This window comes from Ovis aries, chromosome 15, assembly GCF_016772045.2.
Source record: "Ovis aries strain OAR_USU_Benz2616 breed Rambouillet chromosome 15, ARS-UI_Ramb_v3.0, whole genome shotgun sequence".
NCBI classification, from domain to species: domain Eukaryota; kingdom Metazoa; phylum Chordata; class Mammalia; order Artiodactyla; family Bovidae; genus Ovis; species Ovis aries.
In genome coordinates this window covers 46,746,687-46,768,252 of record NC_056068.1, presented here as the reverse complement: position 1 = coordinate 46,768,252, position 21,566 = coordinate 46,746,687, and the positions used below count along the sequence as shown (strand labels likewise).

At 38.8% G+C, this 21,566-nt stretch overlaps 2 protein-coding genes across 2 annotated transcripts; one reads left to right on the top strand and one right to left on the bottom strand.

The window, feature by feature from the left end:
- The first annotated feature begins 12,900 nt into the window (after positions 1-12,900).
- On the top strand, positions 12,901-13,735 carry LOC101114052 (olfactory receptor 56A3-like). Its single transcript, XM_027979852.2, has 2 exons — positions 12,901-13,156; positions 13,392-13,735. Exons 1-2 carry the CDS (start codon positions 12,901-12,903, stop codon positions 13,733-13,735), a joined length of 600 nt encoding a protein of 199 aa, XP_027835653.2.
- A 3,886-nt stretch (positions 13,736-17,621) lies between these two features.
- On the bottom strand, positions 17,622-19,544 carry LOC101113790 (olfactory receptor 56A4-like). The gene is made up of 2 exons (XM_004016628.3): positions 19,296-19,544; positions 17,622-18,317 (listed from the first exon to the last, which is right to left on the bottom strand). The coding sequence occupies exons 1-2, from the start codon at positions 19,542-19,544 to the stop codon at positions 17,622-17,624; spliced, it is 945 nt and encodes a 314-aa protein (XP_004016677.2).
- Positions 19,545-21,566: the final 2,022 nt, after the last annotated feature.

Sequence of the window (21,566 nt, the reverse complement as noted above, 5' to 3'; positions counted from 1 at the left end):
GCATCACTACGAACAAAGCTAGTGGAGGTGGTGGAATTTCAGTTCAGTTCACTTCACTTCAGTTCAGTTGCTCAGTCGTGTCCAACTCTTTGCAACCCCATGAAGTGCAGCACACCAGGCCTCCCTGTCCATCACCAACTCCCATAGTTCACTCAGACTCACGTCCATCGAGTCTGTGATGCCATCCAGCCATCTCATCCTCTGTCATCCCCTTCTCCTCCTGCCCCCAATCCCTCCCAGCATCAGAGTCTTTTCCAATGAGTCAACTCTTCGCATGAGGTGGCCAAAGTACTGGAGTTTCAGCTTCAGCATCATTCCCTCCAAAGAAATTCCAGGGTTCATCTCCTTCAGAATGGACTGGTTGGATCTCCTTGCAGTCCAAGGGACTCTCAAGAGTTTCTCCAACACTACAGTTCAAACGCATCAGTTCTTCTGCACTCAGCTTTCTTCACAGTCCAACTCTCACATTTATACATGACCACTGGAAAACCATAGCCTTGACTAGACGGACCTCTGTTGGCAAAGTAATGTCTCTGCTTTTCATTATGCTATCTAGGTTGGTCATAAATTTTCTTCCAAGGAGTAAGTGTCTTTTAATTTCATGGCTGCAATCACCATCTGAAGTGATTTTGGAGCCCCAAAAAATAAAGTCTGACACTGTTTCCACTGTTTTCCCATCTATTTCCCATGAAGTGATGGGACCAAATGCCATGATCTTCATTTTCTGAAAGTTGAGCTTTCAGCCAACTTTTTCACTCTCCTCTTTCACTTTCATCAAGAGGCTTTTGAGTTCCTCTTCACTTTGTGCCATAAGGGTGGTGTCGTCTGCATATCTGAGGTTCTTGATATTTCTCCCGGCAATCTTGATTCCAGCTTGCGCTTCTTCCAGCCCAGCATTTCTCATGATGTACTCTGCATATAAGCTAAATAAGCAGGGTGACAATACACAACCTTGACGTACTCCTTTTCCTATTTGGAACCAGTCGGTTGTTGAGCTATTTCAAATCCTGAAAAATGATGCTGTGAAAGTGCTGCCCTCAATATGTCAGCAAATTTGGGAAACTCAGCAGTGGCCACAGGACTGGAAAAGATTTGATTTCATTCCAATCCTTAAGAAAGGCAATGCCAAAGAATGCTCAAACTACTGTACAATTACACTCATCTCACACACTAGTAAAGTAATGCTCAAAATTCTCCAAGCCAGGCTTCAAAAATACGTGAACCCTGAATTTCCAGGTGTTCAAACTGGTTTTAGACAAGGCAGAGGAACCAGAGATCAAATTGCCAACTTCCGCTGGATCATTGAAAAAGCAAGAAAGTTCCAGGAAAAAAAAAAAAAAAAACCATCTATTTCTGCTTTATTGACTATGCCAAAGCCTTTGACTTTGTGGATCACAATAAAATGTGGAAAATTCTGAGAGAGATGGGAATACCAGACCACCTGACCTGCCTCTTGAGAAATCTGTATGCAGGTCAGGAAGCAACAGTTAGAACTGGACATGGAACAGCAGACTGGTTCCAAATAGGAAAAAGAGTATGTCAAGGCTGTATATTGTCACCCTGCTTATTTAACTTATATGCAGAGTACATCATGAGAAATGCTGGGCTGGAAGAAGCACAAGCTGGAATCAAGATTGCCAGGGGAAATATCAGTAACCTCAGATATGCATTTGACACCACCCTTATGGCAGAAAGTGAAAAACTAAAGAGCCTCTTGATGAAAGTGAAAGAGGAGAGTGAAAAAGTTGGCTGAAAGCTCAACTTTCAGAGAATGAAGATCATGGCATCTGGTACCATCACTTCATGGGAAATAGATGGGGAAACAGTGGAAACAATGTCAGACTTTATTTTGGGGGGCTCCAAAATCACTTCAGATGGTGACTGCAGCCATGAAATTAAGACACTTACTCTTTGGGAGAAAAGTTATGACCAACCTAGAGAGCGTATTAAAAAACAGAGACATTATTTTGCCAACAAAGGTCCATCTAGCCAAGGCTATGGTTCTTCCAGTAGTCATGTATGGATGTGAGGGTTGGACTATAAGGAAAGCTGAGCACCAAAGAACTGATGCTTTTGAACTGTGGTGTTGGAGAACACGATTTAGAGTCCCTTGAACTGCAAGGAGATCCAACAAGTCCATCCTAAAAGAGATCAGTTCTGGGTGTTCATTTTAGGGCCTGATGTTGAAGCTGAAACTCCAATACTTTGACCACCTGATATGAAGAACTGACTCATTTGAAAAGACCCTGATGCTGGGAAAGATTGAGGGCAGGAGGAGAAGAGAACGACAGAGGATGAGATGGTTGGATGACATCACCGACTTGATTGATGTGGGTTTGGGTGGACTCCAGGGATTGGTGATGGACAGGGAGGCCTGGCATGCTGCAGCTCATGGGGTCACAAAGAGTCAGACACGACTGAGCGACTGAACTGAACTGAACTGAAAATACTAAAAACACATAATTTTAAACTTTCATGTGGCCAAATTAAAATAAAAATTAAAAGTTACATTAATTTTAATAATGTATTTTATTTAATCCAATATATACAAATAAATATTTCTACAAATAAAATAAATAATTTAATAATGAACATTCTTTTGCTATGATCTGGATCTTTGAAATCCAGTATATTTTACATCCAAAGAATATTTCAGTTGGGACTATCTGTATTTTGAGATAACCATGTGTGGCCAATAGCTACCGTATTGATCAGAACAATTTGCTTTTAAAGGCAAATGAAAAATGTGTAGTAGAGCAGTTGAGTTAGGGGAAATTTGTCTTTCTTTGAAAAGAATTACAGCTATATTCTTTCTTTTGGCTATGGTTTTTCTTTCTTTATTATGTTTTGCCATGTGGAGAAAAAGGAAGCCAGGATTTTAGAAGATACATGATGACATCTTCATCTTAAAATGCTGGATGACATGAACCCAAATAACAGGCATTAATGTGTGAACATTAAAATAAGAGAATACTCATTTGTTTGCTATTTACAACACATAGGCCTCAAATCCTCAAAATCGGCAGTGACAGAGTTGAAATGGAGCCATGCATAAAATTTGGAAGTCACAGAACCTAATGAAAAATGTAAATAGAAATTTTACTATTTACTCATGATAAGTAAAAAACATTAGTGCTAGAATAAGTAATAGATGTAAATATCAAAGATATATCAGAAGGTAGATGATAAGCATCATCATTTGTAATTTCTAAACTTTATACTGTTTACACATGCTTATGTATATGTATATTAAATTAGCTATTTTGTGTTTTATTATTGTAATAAATATATTTTCTATGAAATGTTAAATAGAGAAAACATTATAATTTATTATTTATTCTAATCACTGCAGATGGTGATTGCAGCCATGAAATTAAAAGACGCCTACTCCTTGGAAGGAAAGTTATGACCAACCTAGATTGCCTATTCAAAAGCAGAGACATTACTTTGCCAACAAAGGTCCATCTAGTCAAGGCTATGGTTTTTCCAGTGGTCATGTATGGATGTGAGAGTTGGACTGAGAAGAAAGCTGAGCGCTGAAGAATTGATGCTTTTGAACTGTGGTGTTGGAGAAGACTCTTGAGAGTCCCTTGGACTGCAAGGAGATCCAACCAGTCCATTCTAAAGGAGATCAGTCCTGAGTGTTCATTGGAAGGACTGATGCTAAAGCTGAAACTCCAATTCTTTGGCCACCTCATGCAAAGAGTTGACTCATTGGAAAAGACTCTGATGCTGGGAGGGATTGGGGGCAGGAGGAGAAGGGGACAACAGAGGATGAGATGGCTGGATGGCATCACTGACTTGATGAAAGTGAGTTTGAGTGAACTCTGGGAGTTGGTGATGGACAGGGAGGCCTGGCGTGCTGCAATTCATGGGGTCACAAACAGTCAGACATGACTGAGCAACTGAATTGAACTGAACTGAGTATGAACAGGAAACCTGTCTCTTCAAACCAAATAAGCATTATCCATAAAATTCAAAGCTCAGATTTTGTTGATGATAACTTGCAGTTTGCTTATACATTATCCATAGTTAGACCTTTCCTCATATATCCAGGAAGAGTGAGATAGATAAATATTTGAGACCAGACCCAACTGACACAGGATATTGATCTTGAGCTGGGAGAACAATGCAGAGGGCATACAGACAATGGTGATGGCCCTTCAGGCCAACATTTTAACATCACATCATCTATCAAATATGCATTTATGTCTAATTTAGTCAAACCCTTGTTATGGTGCTAAGGTTTCAGTAATGAGCAAATTGGCAAGGTCCATATGCATAAGAGCAAAGTCTCTGAATTTGGAAGAAACAGAAGTTCAAGAAGTAGTGAGAAATATCAATAGGTAGGAAGAATATAGCCAAGGAGAACATAAGATATGGGTACAAAGCCATGGCCACTTGCAGAGAGAACATTATAACCAGTTTTGTGCAAATAAATTTGACAGACATTTGACAACTAAACAAAATGAACAGATTTCTTAGTGACACAAGTTATTAAAACTGAGATTGATAATTAATGTTATATGTCAAATTAGCTGGGCCATGAGATGCACAGATAGTTGGTCAAATGTTATTCTGGCTATCATTCTGGATGTTTCTATGAGGGGGTTTTGAATGAGATTAACATTTAAATCAGTGGACTTTGAGTAAAGCCATTCATAATGTGGGTGGGCCTCATTCAATCAGTTGAAGGCCTGAATAGAACAGAAAGATGGTGTCACTCTGAGCAAGAGAAAATTCTCCAGCTGACTGTTCAGACTTCTTCTGCAACATCCGCTCTTGCTGGTTCTGCGGCAGATGTCCTTCAGATTAAAACTGGAGCGTTACCTCTCCTGGGTCTCCAGCCTACCTGCTCACTCTGTCAACTTTGAACTTTCCAGCCTCCATATTGATATGAGCCAATTCTTTTACATATATAAAAGTATATATATATATATATATATATATATATATATATATATGTACATACACACATATTATACATATATACATACACATACACTAATGCAAGAATAGAAAATCTGAATAGAATGACACCTACTAAAGAAGTTCTATTTTATAACCTTTCCATAAAGAAAATTTTAGTCACAAATACTTCCATGATGAATTCTAATAAACATTTAAGGAAGAAATAATATTAATTTCCAAAAACTCATAAAAATAGAACAAAGGAAATAAGTTTAGTCATTTTATGAGACCAGAATTACTCTGAAAACAAAATGAGGAAGAAATATTGTAAGAGCATCTCTAATCAATTTCATTCATAAATGTACATATAGAATCTTAGCAAATCAAACAAGTAGTATATTTAAAGGGTAATATAGTATGACTAAGCAAAAATTGGCCTAGAAATGCAATATTGACTTAACATTCAAAAATCATTCATTGTAATTATTTGAATTAAACTAAAACAATTTTGAAAAACAGAGTGAAATTCAATTCACCTTGCCAGATATTAGTATAAATCACAAAGCAATTGTAACAAAACATTGCAGAACTGATTCAAATGTGACCAGATACTTCAACTTGGAGGATATTTTGGACATGAGGTTCTTGTATATAAGAATATAGCAAATGTCATCACTGACAACATAAATCACTACTGTAGATATTTATTACTCAGTACATTGTGTTGATAAAATTGCACCCTCATTTGCAGAAAATGAAGCTGGTTATATATGTTAGAATAACCACAGAGGTGGTATTCAAAGTCTTTTTTTTTTTTTTTGCATTCTTTTTTTTAAATAAATTTATTTATTTTAATTGAAGGTTAATTACTTTACAATATTGTATTGGTTTTGCCATACATCAACATGTATCTGCCACAGGTATACACGTGTTCCCCATCCTGAACCCCCCTCCTTCCTCCCTCCATGTACCATCCCTCTGGGTCGTCTCAGTGCACCAGCCCCAAGCATCCAGTATCATGCATTGAACCTGGCCTGGCGACTTGTTTCCTATGAGTAGCACATACAGTGTGAATGCTAACAGACCAGAGTGAATAGGCATTTACATAACTAAAGGCCATCTGCTTGCCAAATATTTAACCCTTAACCAGGCAATGGCATCCCACTCCAGTACTCTTGCTTGGAAGATCCCATGGACGGAGGAGCCTGGTAGGCTGCAGTCCATGGGGTCGCAAAGAGTCGGACACGACTGAAGTGACTTAGCAGCAGCAGCAGCAGCTTGATCCTAAATAAATAGGTTAGTAGGACAGTGGTCACTTCAGTCGTGTCCAACTCTGTGAGACCCCATAGACGGCAGCCCACCAGGCTCCCCCGTCCCTGGGATTCCCCAGGCAAGAATACTGGAGTGGGTTGCCATTTCCTTCTCCAATGCATGAAAGTGAAAAGTGAAGTGAAGTTGCTCACTCTTAGCGACCCCAAGCTCCTCCATCCATGGGGTTTTCCAGGCAAGAGTACTGGAGTGGGGTAGGACAGTGGTGGTAGGGAGTGGGAGAGGGATAGTCTCTCTCATGGGCCTTTGAATGGCAGTTATTTGTAAACAAATGATATCTTAATGAACAAAAAGAAATGACTGTACTAGAGTAGGCAAGTGAGTATCAGCCTCATGATATACAATATAAACCATAAATAAAGACATAAAAATTAAAGATAAGACTTGAGAGCTTATAGAAAATATAGAAAAACAACTTTGCAAACTTGATGGGAAAGAGTTTTAACTAATCATCCAGCAGTAGAAACTACTAGGAAAGCTCTAGCTAAGATTGCCTATATAGAAATTGAAGATTTCTATTTAACAAAAATATTGTATTCAAAATTAGACTGCTGATCAGGAGAGGCTATTAGCAATCTCTAAAGACAGAATTAAGTGTTCTAAATCTTCAGTCTTAAAATATACAAGGAACCATCAAGAAAAAAAAAAGAGCAAAAAAAGGTAAAGAATATATGAGAAGGAACAACAGAATGATTTAAATTTTTATTTATAAAAGCTTAACAATCCAAAAAGTTAAATCAAAATAGTGAGGACTCTTTTAGACATTTTATCTTCTTTTAATGGGACAACAGCTAACACTGCTGTGGCTATAAGAAATCAAGGAACTCAATCCAATTCTGAAAGGAGTACACAGGCATCATAGAGAAATCTGGTCTCCTAGGTTTATACCACAGGGAAATTTTCACACATACATTTTTTAAAAATGGTAAAGACAACATTCCTTGTCATGTAGTGATAGAAAGGTCCCGATCTAAATGTTGGCTTTGTTAATAAAAAGTATACATACAATAGAATACTACTTGGAGTTAAAAGAAATTATTTGGATTTGCATATTTTACTTTTCATAGTTTTTTTTTACATAGTTGAATGAAAAAATAACAAACAGGATGAGATTTATAATATAATACAATATATAAAAATTAAACATCACCACTGAGAAAAATTCTTTCTTATGGATAACTTATAGATAAATAAACAATGAAGCTGAATGAGCAAGGACATGTATTAATAAATAAGGCTTATGTCTTTTGAGGGGAGCAGAAATTAGGATTGAGATTGCATGATGAAAGTAAAATAAAATGTTTCATTATTAATACTAAAAAGCAAAAACATTAGCATAAAGCTAAATCAAGGTCATGATATTAGTGTGTCACAATGTGAAGAGATCCTCAACTCTGGGCCCCAGAAATCCCAAAGGAAAACAAATAAATAAATAAAGGAAAACTTCATTTTCCATAACAATTATAGAGTTAAAATCAAATCACCAGAGTTCCTTGCAGTCCAGTGGTTACAACTCTGCACTTTCGCTGATGTGGCCTGGGTTCAATTCCTGGTTGTAACTTATAACCTGTAAGTGTCCAGCATAGCAAAAAGAGAAAAAAACTTGCAATTAAAAATGTTGTATTGCATTTTGTAATCTTTCATTTCAGTAAAAATGCAGTGAGAGTCTTCTCTGGAGAATGCATCTTATTTCTCAATAACTAAGTTTTCATTTGTTTCATTTCACTTTTTTTATTGTAACATTATAGTTAAGGTCATAATAAGAAATCATCTATCCATTCAACAGCGTTTATATGTGTCCTTAGTTGCTCAGTTATGTCTGACTCTTTGCGACCCCAAGAACTCCTCTCTCTGTGGGGATTCCCCAGGCAAGAATACTGGAGTGGGTTGCCATGCCCTCCTCCAGGGGATCTTTCCAATCCAGGGATTGAACCCAAGTCTCCCACATTGCAGGCATATTCTTTACTGTCTGAGCCACCAGGGAAGCCTTCAATAGCATTTATGGACAGTACTTATTCTCTACTGAGAATGAACTTGAAGCCCACAGTGACTTGTGAATGAACTTACTGCATCTCTGGAAAGGAATAAGAGCATTCCTATATATAAATGTGTGAATATATGGGTGTAAATATGTGAGTTCTCGATATTCAGAGAAATAACTCATAGTATATCTTATATACAACATAGCCAGTAGGTCTGAGCTCCCACAGGCTCTTTTTCTCAGGCTGAGACAGAAACATTATCTTCCTTAACTGCGTTCCTATCTGTCCTGGAGGGCCTTATGAGCTTGCTTGTCTTGATTTCTACCTCCACCTCAAGGGAAAAGGAATGGACAGTTACTCCAGGGTAGAGTCCCTGAGGCCAGTGTGGTTATAACAATCTCAAATTATATTTGGTTAGAGTCCCAACGTCAGCGGAGCCAGGACCCATGATCGTACATCCTCTGAAAGTGAGTCTGGGAAGCAAACCTGGAGGGGGGCTGAGAGGCATGGACACCAAGATCAGCCAGAAGGCAGAGGGGCCCTATGTCTTCAGTCCAGATGTGTATTCCTGTCCTTCCCTGAGTCAAGAGTGCTTGAGGGGTTTGAACAGAGGTAGTGAAACTGTGTCCTGTGTGACAAGAGGACCTTTCTTAACTGCCTTGGCACATCTTGGGGCTTCATATACTAAGGATGAATGTAAGCTGGATCTTGTCCATGGAAAATTAACTAATGTCTTCGAATAGCTAACAAATCAGAGAAGGCAATGGCACCCCACTCCAGTATTCTTGCCTGGAAAATACTATGAACGAAGGAGCCTGGTAGGCTGCAGTCCATGGGGTGGCTAAGAGTCAGGCATGACTGAGCGACTTCCCTTTCACTTTTCACTTTCATGCATTGGAGAAGGAAATGGCAACCCACTCCAGTGTTCTTGCCTGGAGAATCCCACAGACGGGAGAGCCTGGCGGGCTGCTGTCTATGGGGTCGCACAGAGTCGGACACGACTGAAGTGACTTAGCAGTAGCAGCAGCTAACAAATAGGACCTAGTAGAACAATTCAGCTGTTTTCAGTCTGAAGTCTGGAAATCTAGAAACCCGACAAGAGAAAATCTGTGCATAAATACTTGATTAATCAGAGGGGAGAAAGATACTCTCCGCAGCGACAGACCAGAAAACAAGGGTGTGTATGAGAAGGAGTAGAGGGAGAATAACATATCTCAGTTCAATCCAAAGAGTGGTTAAGACTCCGTGATTCTCCTGCGGGGGTATAGGTTCGATCCCTAATTGGGGAACTAAGGTGAGGGAACTAAGATCCTGCTGCTTGAGGGTTGAGTGGTGAAAAAAGAATTTATAAAAGCTAAAATGCTAATACTAGAAAATCTAGTAACTTCTTTTCTGTCTCTAGATCCAGCCCATAAGTTTAAAAGACAGACTGATGGTAGTATTTCACATTTATCCAAATAATATGGAGTGGGCAATCCTTTTCATCCCCTCCAAATTTCAAAGTCTATGCTTCCAGGGTGCTGTGACATAGTTCCATCCTGGACTCTAAACTTGAGTTAGTTTCCTGCATTGGTCTCCAGCTTCAGCTGGCTTCCTCAGCTTGACCCTGATGGAGACAAGAAATGATTAGCTCTGGGGTCTCAATCCTATCCTTGCCATAGGCTATCTCTGATTACAGAGGAAATTGAAGAAAGGGAAAAGGTATATGCATATCTAAGTAATCCAAGTACTTTAGTCCTATAGATGAGTAGATAGATACTCAGTGCTTATTGAATAAAGCATTGGTTGAAAGGAAAAAACAGAAAGAATGAGAGAAAAAAAGGCAAGAAATCTTTAAAAAGAAAGAATAGAAAATAAAATGGGCAATTCCTCATTTCTGCTCTCTAGAAATTCTATTGTAGTACTAGAAATAATCTTTCCAAAACTATCCAGGAATAAAATACTGCATTTCTTGTAGGTTTCCTTATGGGTCCTTGTTCCCTGTGGCTGAGATGTTTTCATGTGACTAGATACTCCAGAAATCAGGCAGGAGTATTTAATGTAGTTTAACTATGGTGAGATTTGGGATTGTGTTAAGAATAAAAATGCTGTAATGTTACTACATGAAGGTATGAGCAAAGGAAGAGCTAAAACACAAAATTCAGTACAAAATGACAAGTCCTGTTTGAAGGAAAGTGTGTCAGAATTTGACTTGGAAATTTGCATGTGTTGTGGCAAAATTAACTGGTATAAATACAACTCTTGCTTTGTGTACTGTCTCAGAGGCACAGATGAGACCATTTTAAAACCACTTTGAAATTTACCAAGATCGTGTAAGCATTGCTATTCTTAAAAGCTGTAAAAGAACTGAGATTTAATGTAAACTCCCAATGGATCTTGAAATTACTTTTGCCCCAAAGAGAGGGACAGTTCCTGGCAGACCCTATTAAGACAGACCTCCCTTGATATTAAATCAGAACATAAAAAGGAATGAAGGAAAAAGTTGAGGAAGAGGAGGATAAAGTCCAGTATCTTTGCTAACCCAGAAATTTCCCAGGGCCAATTGGTAGGAAGGTTGAAGTCTAACAAAAAACAAAGTGAACAGGATTGGAAGTGTGAGATCAAGGACATGCATAGGTGGAAACTAATATGTGTTTTTAACAGTTACATCAAATTAGGTATTTTTGATTGAAAAATCTTTTCAGCTTTGAGGTCATACTTATATTAAAAATCCATTCCTATCTACTGAGCTCTCATTCCAAAATTACCTACTACTATATTCAACTTTCAAAAATTATGTTATCCTAGAGGAATAGTTGCTCTATTTGAGGACATTGAGAAACCAAATACATTATCATAGCATTATAGGTGGAGAAGGCAATGGCAACCCACTCCAGTACTCTTGCCTGGAAAATCCCATGGAGGAGGAGCCTGGCGGGTTGCAGTCCATGGGGTTGCTCAGAGTCGGACACGACTGAGCGACTTCACTTTTACTTTTCATTTTCATGCATTGGAGAAGAAATGGCAACCCACTCCAGTGTTCTTGTCTGGTGAATCCCAGAGACGGCGGAGCCTGGTGGACTGCTGTCAATGGGGTCGCACAGAGTCGGACACAACTGAAGCAATTTAGCAGCAGCAGCAGCAGCAGCAGCATTATAGGGCTTATTATAATAGGAATCCTGACTTTCCAACCAATGTTCTTTAACTAATTAGATGTAGTACAGCTAAGAACTGGGTTGAAAATCAAGTAGAAATTTGCATCTAGATTGAAAGTTTTCCTGTCTGTGTGGTCTTGGTATTTTCTCAACCTTTCTGCCTCTCCTTCCCCCTCATTTGTAAAGTTACATAAGACATGCCTCCTGGGTCATTTTAATAATTGAGATAATGCTCCTAATATAGAGAGAAGGGTTTGATCCTGGGCTTTCCATTTTGGCTTAGTGGTAGAGAATCCCACCTGCCAATACAAGAGACTCATGAGACACAGGTTTGATCCCTGGGTCCAGAGGATCCCCTGGAGGAGGAAATGGCAACCCTCTCCAGTATTCCTGCCTGGAGAATCTCATGGACAGAGGAGCATGGCAGACTACAATTCATTGGATCACAGAGTCAGATACTTCTGAGCACACACACACACGCACATGTATTTTAGCACAATGTCTAGTAAGTATTCGAAGTCCACTTGATTCACCGCAAACAATATTTGCATTTTACCAGCTAGCTAAACACGTGTAAAACAGTGAAGTTGATATATTTATGAAACAATTTATACCCATGGGATGACACTGGAGCAGAATCTTTGTAGACAGATCGAGGGACTATATACAGCATGACTTTAAAGACTCCAGGAATGCTAATATCAGACATTTTGTAGGCATTTCTCACTGCAACAAGCAGCTCATTTTTTGCAGCTTTCTTTGAACTTGCCTTTAAAATTCAGCAGGAGAGTAGTCCTGGGAACACTTTACCTTCATGTAAGTTTAGTGAGCTCGCTCAGTCGTGTCCGACTCTTTGCGACCCCATGGACTCTAGCCCACCAGGCTCCTCCATCCATGGGATTCTCCAGGCGAGAATCCTGGAGTGGGTTGCCATTAGTCCTCATCTACTCTCAAAATATTCTGCACATTACTCTGTTATTATCTTATCATTTTGTCTTATAACTGACAATCCCAAGGGAATTTTCACCTGAGAACAAGGATAATACTTAATCTTTTTGTTCCCTCTTTATAAAGAGCTTTTTTAAAAAAAAAAAAAAGCTAAATTAGAAGAAAGGAGTGACAGCACTGGACAGTATATGGTATGAATGTAGGAGGCATTATCTGGTCAATTGGGCAAAGAGATTCAGAGAGGACTCACTAAAGACCTCCACACTGCTAAAATCTGGGGACCTGATCTGTAACAATCCTCAGTTGTAAGAAAACATCTTATAGCTAACTGTTCATAACTCATTCTACTTTATAAGATATTTTCATTGAAAAATAGAACTATTTCATAAATGAGGAGACACAAAAATTGCAGAAGATTGAAATGAATTTATTTTCTGTGTGCAACATGAAAAAATCTTCATTTAAAGCAAAATAATCTGCTAGAAACCATAAGTTTGCTCCTGAACTTTTCTCCCATTGTTAGCATAATCAGAGGCTAATTTTGATCTTAACTTTTTAGATCATAAAAGGAAGTCTGTAGAAACAAAATCCACAAGATGACATCTCACAGAAATGGCTCCACTGAGGTTTCAGACTTCCTCCTGAATTGCTTTGTCAGGTCCCCCAACTGGCAGCTCTGGCTGTCCCTGCCCCTCAGCCTCTTTTTTCTTCTGGCTATGGGGGCCAATGCCACCCTCCTGATCACCATCCGGCTGGAGGTCTCTCCACGTGAGCTCATGTACTACCTGCTCAGCCTCCTCTCCCTGCTGGACATGGTGATCTGCCTCACCGTCATCCCCGAGGTCCTGGCCATATTCTGGTTTGACCTCAGGCCCATCAGCTTTGTTGCCAGTTTTGTTCAGATGTACATCATGAATTACTTTCTTGCCATGGAGTCCTGCACATTCATGATTATGGCCTACGAGCACTATGTGGCCCATCTGCCATCCACTAGGATACCCATCCATCATCACTGAGTAATTTATAGTCAAGGTGGCCATTTTTATCTTAGCCAGAAATGCACTTCTGACTATGTCTGTTTCCATCCTCTCTGCTCAACTCCATTATCGTGGGAGAAATGTCATTGAGAACTGCATCTGTGCGAATATGTCTGTCTCCAGACTCTCCTGTGATGATGTCCCTATCAATCGTCTCCTTCAGTTTGCTGGAGACTGGACTCTGCTGGGATCTGACCTCATCCTCATCTTCCTCTCCTACACCCTCATACTAAGGGCTATTCTGAGACTCAAGTCAGAAGGAGCTGTTGTAAAGGCCTTAAGCGCATGTGGCTCCCACTTTATCCTGATCCTCTTCTTCAGCACCATCCTCCTGGTCTTTGTCCTCACTCATGTGGCAAAGAAGAAAGTGTCCCCTAATGTGTCAATGTTCTAAGTTCTAGCTCTAAGAGTCTATGAAACCATGCCCTGCTTTAAGACAGGCATCACTCATCTCATCCAGTCTCTTTTCTTTACTTTTTCCCTTTAAGCTATTGACATGGACCTTCATACACACCCTCATGACAGTTGAAAGGAAATGGGAAATTTAAACATCGTATCAAGGGTAACTTCCAAATACCACCACGTATGATTTTGTTCAAATCATAAGGTCAAATGATCAGGCCAAAACCCAAGATCATTTATATATTCACATCATTTATAGGTCCCAGCCTACATTCATCTGCTCAGAGAAGCTTATGGCTTTCTCTATTGGTAGGGCTCCATGTATGTTTACCTCCTGGTCTAAAAGCCAGGAGACCCTAAGAAACAAAGAGCATTTTCCTCTGAAAGCCCAAGTCATACTACGTAAATCTTCATCTTTTCTTTAGGACTGACATGTTCTCAAGATTACCAACACAGGAAAATATCAATTTGATTCAGGGAGTTTCTGCTTTCTGACCCCCAAATAAAAATGCTTAAATTCCACTATCAGTACAGTTCCCAAAGTCTGGACCATTTAGCTTGGGGTAAAATATTAGATGAATCGCTAATCAATTTAAGGTATAGTTTTCCATACTTTGTCAATTTCTTGACTCCTCCATCCAGTGTTGCAAAGAAATAAATCTTGAAATTTTTCTTTGGTTTCATGACTTTTGAACTTCTATTAGTAACTATTTGAAAATGAAAATGTGTTTGTATCAGCCTAAATTGGGCTTACCAGGTAGTTCAGTGGTAAAGAATTGGCCTGCCAATGCAGGAGACACAAGTGAAATGGGTTCAATCCCTGTGTTGGGAAGATTCCCTGGAGAAGGAAATGGCAACCCACTATAGCATTTTTGCCTGGAAAATTCCATAGACAAAGGAGCCTGGTGGGCTACAGACCATAGGATTGCAAAGAGTTGGACACGACTGAGCATAACAAACAATAATAAACAATAATTTCAGGTGCTATTAGGTTCAAATTCCATTTTTACAATACACTCTCTATTATATAAACGAGTATGACTAACTAAAGTCTCACTCTTACAAACTTTACTATTTCAGAAGAAGGTCTCAGTTCAACATGTTTTTTAACTAAATATCAATGAGAAGGGTTCTCAAAAGAAAAAGGAGATCTACTTCTAAAGCAAATTTAATTAGCAGCTATTATGAAATAGATAATGCTTGCAACCTCTAACTGATTTTTTCCAACATCTTCCCACTGATGGTCTAAAAATTTATGAGATTTTATGACTCACATCAGCTTAAAGTAAACACAGACTTTCCAATAAAATTGCAGACTGAAACTTAGATGAAATGAATTCACAGAACTGAAGAATTTACCACAAGCTATATCTACCAAAACAGAGTTTAAGAATTTTTTTGTTTTATTTAAAACTGCTTTATTTTGCCTACTTACAGATTATTTTAATGTGAGAAAAGAAATTCTGTATAGCTTAAGAAATCTATGCCAAATATCTATGTGAAAAACACAACAGAGAGTAAGAATGGCTATATCCCATTCAAAATACATAATATGAATTAAGATTTTTCTTTTTCCAGTCACTGATGTGAAACTCGGGGAAGTGGATAGGAAAAGTTAGCTAATCAGACAAAGAAAAGTTTACGCTCAAAAAATGCCCATAATGATAAATGATGTTTCTGTCATTTGTTTTTGCTTTACCACAAATAGAAAAGGAAGCCAGTGAATCAGGCTTCTTTGTGCTAAAATAATGAGAGAAGATAGAATATTAGAAAATAGAGTGAAAAGACTAAAACAGGGAAAGTCTTTTGTATTAGCATTATGCATATCAGACACGCTCAAATCCTGCAGTGACAGCCCTGAGGCTGAAGATAAGCTGTAAATAAATCCAGGAGACAGTTATTCCTAATTACTTTTTATTGGTGAATAATAAGGATTATTAACATTAGGATAAGCAATGGAGAAGGAAATGACAATCAGTGTTCTTGCCTGGAGAATCCCAGGGACCAGGGAGCCTCATGGGCTTCCGCCTATGAGGTCACACAGAGTCGGACATGACTGAAGCGACTTAGCAGCAGCAAGCAATGGTTGTTCATGTTTAAAGACAATTCTCATAAAGGAAACATGTATTTTTATCTCATTTAAATCTTGCTTCATCAGATTTTCATAATCTTATACATCAGTATTTGAAATTGGCTGATTTTAATTTTTTATAATCTAATGTTTGGAAAAAATACAAATAGGAAATGAGGTCCTTTGAACCTTAGAACAAATATCCAGGTAATGTTAAAATGAAGGCTATATTGGCAATTTTAGCATTACTAATAATTTAAAAGTCTTCCCCTATACTGATATATGTATCAAATGGATATCTTAGAGCATCAGTCCCTAACCTTTTTGGCACCAGGAACTGGTTTTGTGGAAGACAATTTTTCCATGGCTAAGGGATAGGAGATGGTTTCAGAATGATGTAGGTACATTATATTTATTTTGCACTTTATTTCTATTATATTTATATCAGCTTTACCTCAGATCATCAGACATTGGATCTCAGAGGTTGGGGACCCCTGTCTTGGAGGACATGCCAACTGACACTGGAGATTGATCTAAGCATATATTTCAGAATGTTTCCAGAACATGACAGTGACCATACACACCAAATTTTGAGATTAGTTGTTCCCTTATCTATGTATTCAACACCTGAAATATTGTCAGATGTATCAGGATCTAGGATTTGAGGATAAGGTCATGAGCAAAAGAGACTTAAATCTAAGTATATTTACAGGGAAATTAAAGAAATAAATAAATTCAGAAAATAAGTGCTATAAAGAAAAAAGGTAATACAACATGTTAGCATGATCTATGAGAAGTATGCTACCTTGGATGTAACTATTAAGGAAGTATTCCCTGTATAGGTGGTCTTTGAATTGAGATTATGAATGTTGAAAAGTTCATCATTTGAACGTAAGGAGAATACTGTTCCAGTTAGTTGGAGCAATTAGTACAGAGTACTAAGCAAAGAAAAAGCAGAAGTCTAAGAAGTAGTGGAAGTCCTAGGGGGGGATACAGCCATGGGGAGGATAAGGCAGAGATGACAGGGAAGACCTGTTCACAAGTAGCAGAACTTCTGGCTCCAAACAAACAAAGGAAGATTGACTATGGGAAGGTGACTATCGTTGTAGGCCTGTCAGAATACTGGAGATCTTTTCAAAAGTAGTCTTTTGGAGAAATTTGGTATGGAAATAGGGTTCAGTCTTTAAAGCCAAACTTCTGATAGCATATGTAAAAAAAAAAAAAAAGCTCTGCCATTGATGGCAATTCTGCTTTTCCAATTGTTCTTGCAAAAAAACTTTGGTGTCATCTTTTATTCCTCTCAATCTTTTATAACCTCCTTATGGACTCTCAGTAAATCTTGTGACCCATAACTTCAATTTTCACCTTAGTTCAAATCATTATCATTTCCTACCTGGATTATTGAAGTAAACTCCTCATTGGTTTTTCCAGTCCTGCCCATACTCCTCATGTTCTATTGGAAGCACTGTTCCATCCCTGCTCTGGAAATTACATGTGAAGGGATATGGAATGTAAAGACTGAGTAGTATGTGGAAGGCACTAAATATTTATTTAATGAATGAGTAATTGAGCTATCACAATGGCAAGAGGTCAGAATGAAGAAAATAATGGATACCAAACCATATATTCAATGAGGGTTTCAGGAAAGGGTTACTGAGAGTAAATATTGTGATAGTGGTTGAGGAAGGTTTAAATAAAAGATAAGGGTAGCAGCACGGATGTTACATGGTGTTCCTTGTGGTCTTCAGTTGAAACCATCACTGACACACTCAAATTTCCATAATCCTTGATCTTTGACTCACATCTCTCAGAACTGGTACTTGAATAGCTTGATAATCCCTTGCTTGATTTCCTGGGTTCGTACTCCATAAACAATGGGGTTCAGGGCTGGTGGGATGAGATGGTGCAAGACATTGAGAAGAATGGGTACCTCTGGGGACACTTTTTTCCCTGCCTTATTTGTGAAGATGAAGACTAGCAGCAATGTATAGAAGAAAAGTATAAGAATGAGATGGGAACCACAAGTACTCAAGGCTTTGGTGGATGCACCTCCTGACTGCAAATGCATAACAGCACTCAAGATGAAGCAGTAGGATAGCAAGATAAGGATCAGATCAGAACCCAGTAGGCACCAAACACTCACAAATTGGTAGAGCTTATTTAGGTGAATGTCTCCACAGGAGAGCTTTGCTACAGAAATGTTGGCACAGATACAGTTTTCCACTACATTGCTGGCACAGTAATTGAGTCTCGCAGCCAGAACTGGTGTAGGCAGCGTGGCCAGCAAATTGCGGAAGATGATGAAGATGGCCGCATTTACGACAAACTGTTCCGTGATAATGGATGGGTAGCGCAATGGGTGGCAGATGGCCACGTAGCGGTCATAAGCCATGACCAGAAAGGTGGAGGACTCCATGGGAAGGAATGTATTCATGATGAACATCTGCAGGAAGCAGCCCATAAAGCTGATGGGCTTCATGTCGAACCAAAAGATGAGCAGGACCTGCCAGAATTATTATTTTCAAAAGCAGTACATTCACTCCCACCCTAGGGTACCTAACCCTTGGATAATCCTTTGATGGCTTCAACCACTCATATCCCCAAACCACAGTCTCATAATCCTAATGGGGACAGTGTCCTAATTCTAAATACCTTCTACATGCATCCCAACTTCCAGAGCCCGATTTATACACTTTTCAACTATAGATCACACCATTTTGTTTAAAAAAATTTATTTCTAGTCTGTCTTCTCTTGATCTCTATAGTTCTTACCCAAACTTCATATGGACACATCTGCTCATCTAAATGTATCACAAGGACGTCAAATCCAATAAGCCTAATACTTATATTTGGACACCCTCCAACCTCTCCTTATACATAAGAAACATCTTCCAATTACGCCTCCTACCTCAGTATATGACATAAATATACATCTAGTTACATTTTTTAAGTTTTTTAAATGTTGATCAGTTTTGAAGTCTTTATTGAACAATAAGTATTGTTACAATATTGCTTCTGTTTTATGTTTTGGTTTCTTGGCCTTGAGGCACATGGGATCTTAGCTCCCCCAGCAGGTATTGAACCCACACCATCTGCACTGGGAGGTGAAGTCATAAGCACTGGACTGCCAGGGAAGTCCCTAGTTACGTTTTAGAAAGAAAAGTCTTGAGCCCTTGAATATAAGGGTGGGGTGATTCAGAGTCAAGGAGAATCTCCTTAGAAGTAAAGAGAAAGTCAAAACTTGGACTATCACTGACTCAGACATTGAGAGAGGGCTTCTCAGTTTGAAAAAAAATGTGAAACCTTAAAAATCATAGGCATTGAGAATGAGAGGAGACATATCTGGAAGCTGTGATAGACCTAGTATGATACTGTTGGCAACTCATTGAAAATTTTACAAGAGTATTTACATCTGCAAAGCAAGGTAGTGTTTAGAGAAAGATGATTGAATACCCAGGAGTAAATCCAGGGAGGGTCTGACCTTAGGGATGACTGTGAGGCAGAGGATGACATCCAGCACAGAAAGGATGGCAAGCAGGTAGTACATGGGCTCATGCAGAGATGCCTCCTGCCAGATGGCAAGTAATAACAGAAAGTTGGCCCCAAGGGCCAAAACTAGGAGAGGAGCCAGGACTAGAGACAGCCAGTGCTGGGTATCCTGCATTCCTGGAAAGCAGATCATCAGGAATTCAGTCACCTGGGTCCCTGTGTGGTTGAGAGATAACACCATGGCTGGCAGGTAAGCCTGAAACTGACTGAAAGAAAAGAGATATGAATTCAGGGTTTGATTGTTACATTAGTAATCCCCTGACTGATTTATCTGCCTTCATTCTAGGCCATCAAGTTTCTCCATAATTCTATTGACATAAAATCTGTCTAAAATTTAAATTGGATAAAATCACTCTTTGTTAAAACATTTTCCTTAGCATTCATGACTTTACAAAGCAAGAATAACTCCCTTCACATGAGTATGCTCCAACTCCACACGTATAGACACAGCCCCTTATAGAGCATGTTTTGTTTTGTCTCACCTCCGTGTTTTAGCACATATCATATCCTTCTCCTAGAATTAACTCTCTTGCCCTTAAATAAATAGCTTCTGTTTGCCTCATTCTATCTGTGCCATGAGTTACACCTCTTAGAAATTTAAGAAAAAAACAATGTTTTTCTTGTTACTCTTTGCACATATATATACATAATTAAATGCTTCTTCCACTTCTTGTTCTCTGTGACCCTTAAACATCCTGAGCATGCTACTATTAAAGCATTAATAAAACTTTCTCATATTCCTTCACATTTCCTATTTGTCTTCCAAAAACTCTGTTCCATCTGCCAGCAGTGGAATCTTATCTCTTTATTATAGCACAAATAAAAATACCACATATCTGGTAACACAGTAAGCACTCAATAAGTACTATTAAGATAGGAGACTGATAGACTGTTGAAAGCATCATAACACCTTGCACTCATTTAACTTATTAATACTATCTCCACATCTTGCTCTACCATTAACCACGGGCACTGTTGCTTAACACTCATTAAAAATCTGAACAAAACAAAATGGGTAAATATTTTAGTGCTGAGAGGAGAAAGAGAACAATAAATACAAAAGACAGCTGTGCAGTGTCTTATTTGCATGAGTCTTTGGTAAGTAACTGCTTAAAACAAACAAATTGTTTATCATTTCCTGAAAAAAGAAGAAAAATTAAAGAAATGAGGTTCTAAGAAAAGGGAAGAACTGAGGAATACTTAAACATGCCCCAGAATAAAAGCTCACTGACAGAAGGGTCAATTCCTTTAGAGTATCTTCTTAACCATCCAGGATCCTGCTGGTAAAGTAGTTTCCAGGTTGGGCTGTTCTCTCTCCTGAAGCAATAGATGGATTTCGGAGCACACACACACTAAATCTCCCTATCAAGGTTTGGAGATGTTTATTTTTCTTGACCCTGTAGTATGGGCATCTCATCAGGACTCTCTTTTATCTAGACCAGCAGTTCCTCAATACTAGTGTGCGTCAGAATCACCTGGAGAGTTTGTTGATGCACAGGTTGCCTGACGCACAGAGGATAGTCTGCAGAGTTACCAACTTTGTAGGTCCATCTGCAGGGAAGCTCTGCTCAGCTTTAGACACCAAACTGATTATTTCTCCCATTCTGACCAATCTCTACTCTCCCTATTTGAAAATTATCTTCCTCCCATGGACTCTCTGGGAATTCTCTAGGTTTTTTTAATGGTTTTGTCTCTCTTCCTGGACCTACAGTTCTTAGCCACCTCTCCTGGTGGTTCATTTAGGTCATTAGGATCAGGGACAATTTTTTTAATTAATTTATTTATTTTAATTGGAGGCTAATTACTTTACAATATTGTGGTGGATTTTGCCATATACTGAGATGAATCAGCCATGAGTGTACATGTGTCCCCCATCCTGAACCCCTCTCCACCTCCCTCCCCATCCCATCCCTCAGGGTTGTACCAGTGCACCAGATTTGAGTGCCCTGTTTCATGTATCAAACTTGGATTGATGATATATTTTACTTATGGCAATATACGTGTTTCAATTCTATTCTCTCAAATCATCCCACCCTCGCCTTCTCCCACAGAGTCCAAAAGTCTGTTCTTTAAATCTGTGTCTCTTTTGCTGTCTTGCATATAGGATCATCATTACCATCTTTCAAAATTCCATACATGTGCGTTAATATACTGAACTGGTGTTTTTCTTTCTGACTTACTTCACTTTGTATACTCAGCTCCA

Excerpts from the sequence above, each read along its gene's own strand:
- LOC101113790 (XM_004016628.3), bottom strand. The coding sequence starts at position 19,544 with ATGGTGTTATCTCTCAACCACACAGGGACCCAGGTGACTGAATTCCTG. Across the intron at positions 18,318-19,295 it reads GCCTCACAGTCATCCCTAAG|GTCCTGCTCATCTTTTGGTT; the intron begins GTCAGACCCTCC and ends TAATTCTGGCAG.
- LOC101114052 (XM_027979852.2), top strand. The coding sequence starts at position 12,901 with ATGACATCTCACAGAAATGGCTCCACTGAGGTTTCAGACTTCCTCCTG. Across the intron at positions 13,157-13,391 it reads CATCCCCGAGGTCCTGGCCA|TCTCTGCTCAACTCCATTAT; the intron begins TATTCTGGTTTG and ends CTGTTTCCATCC.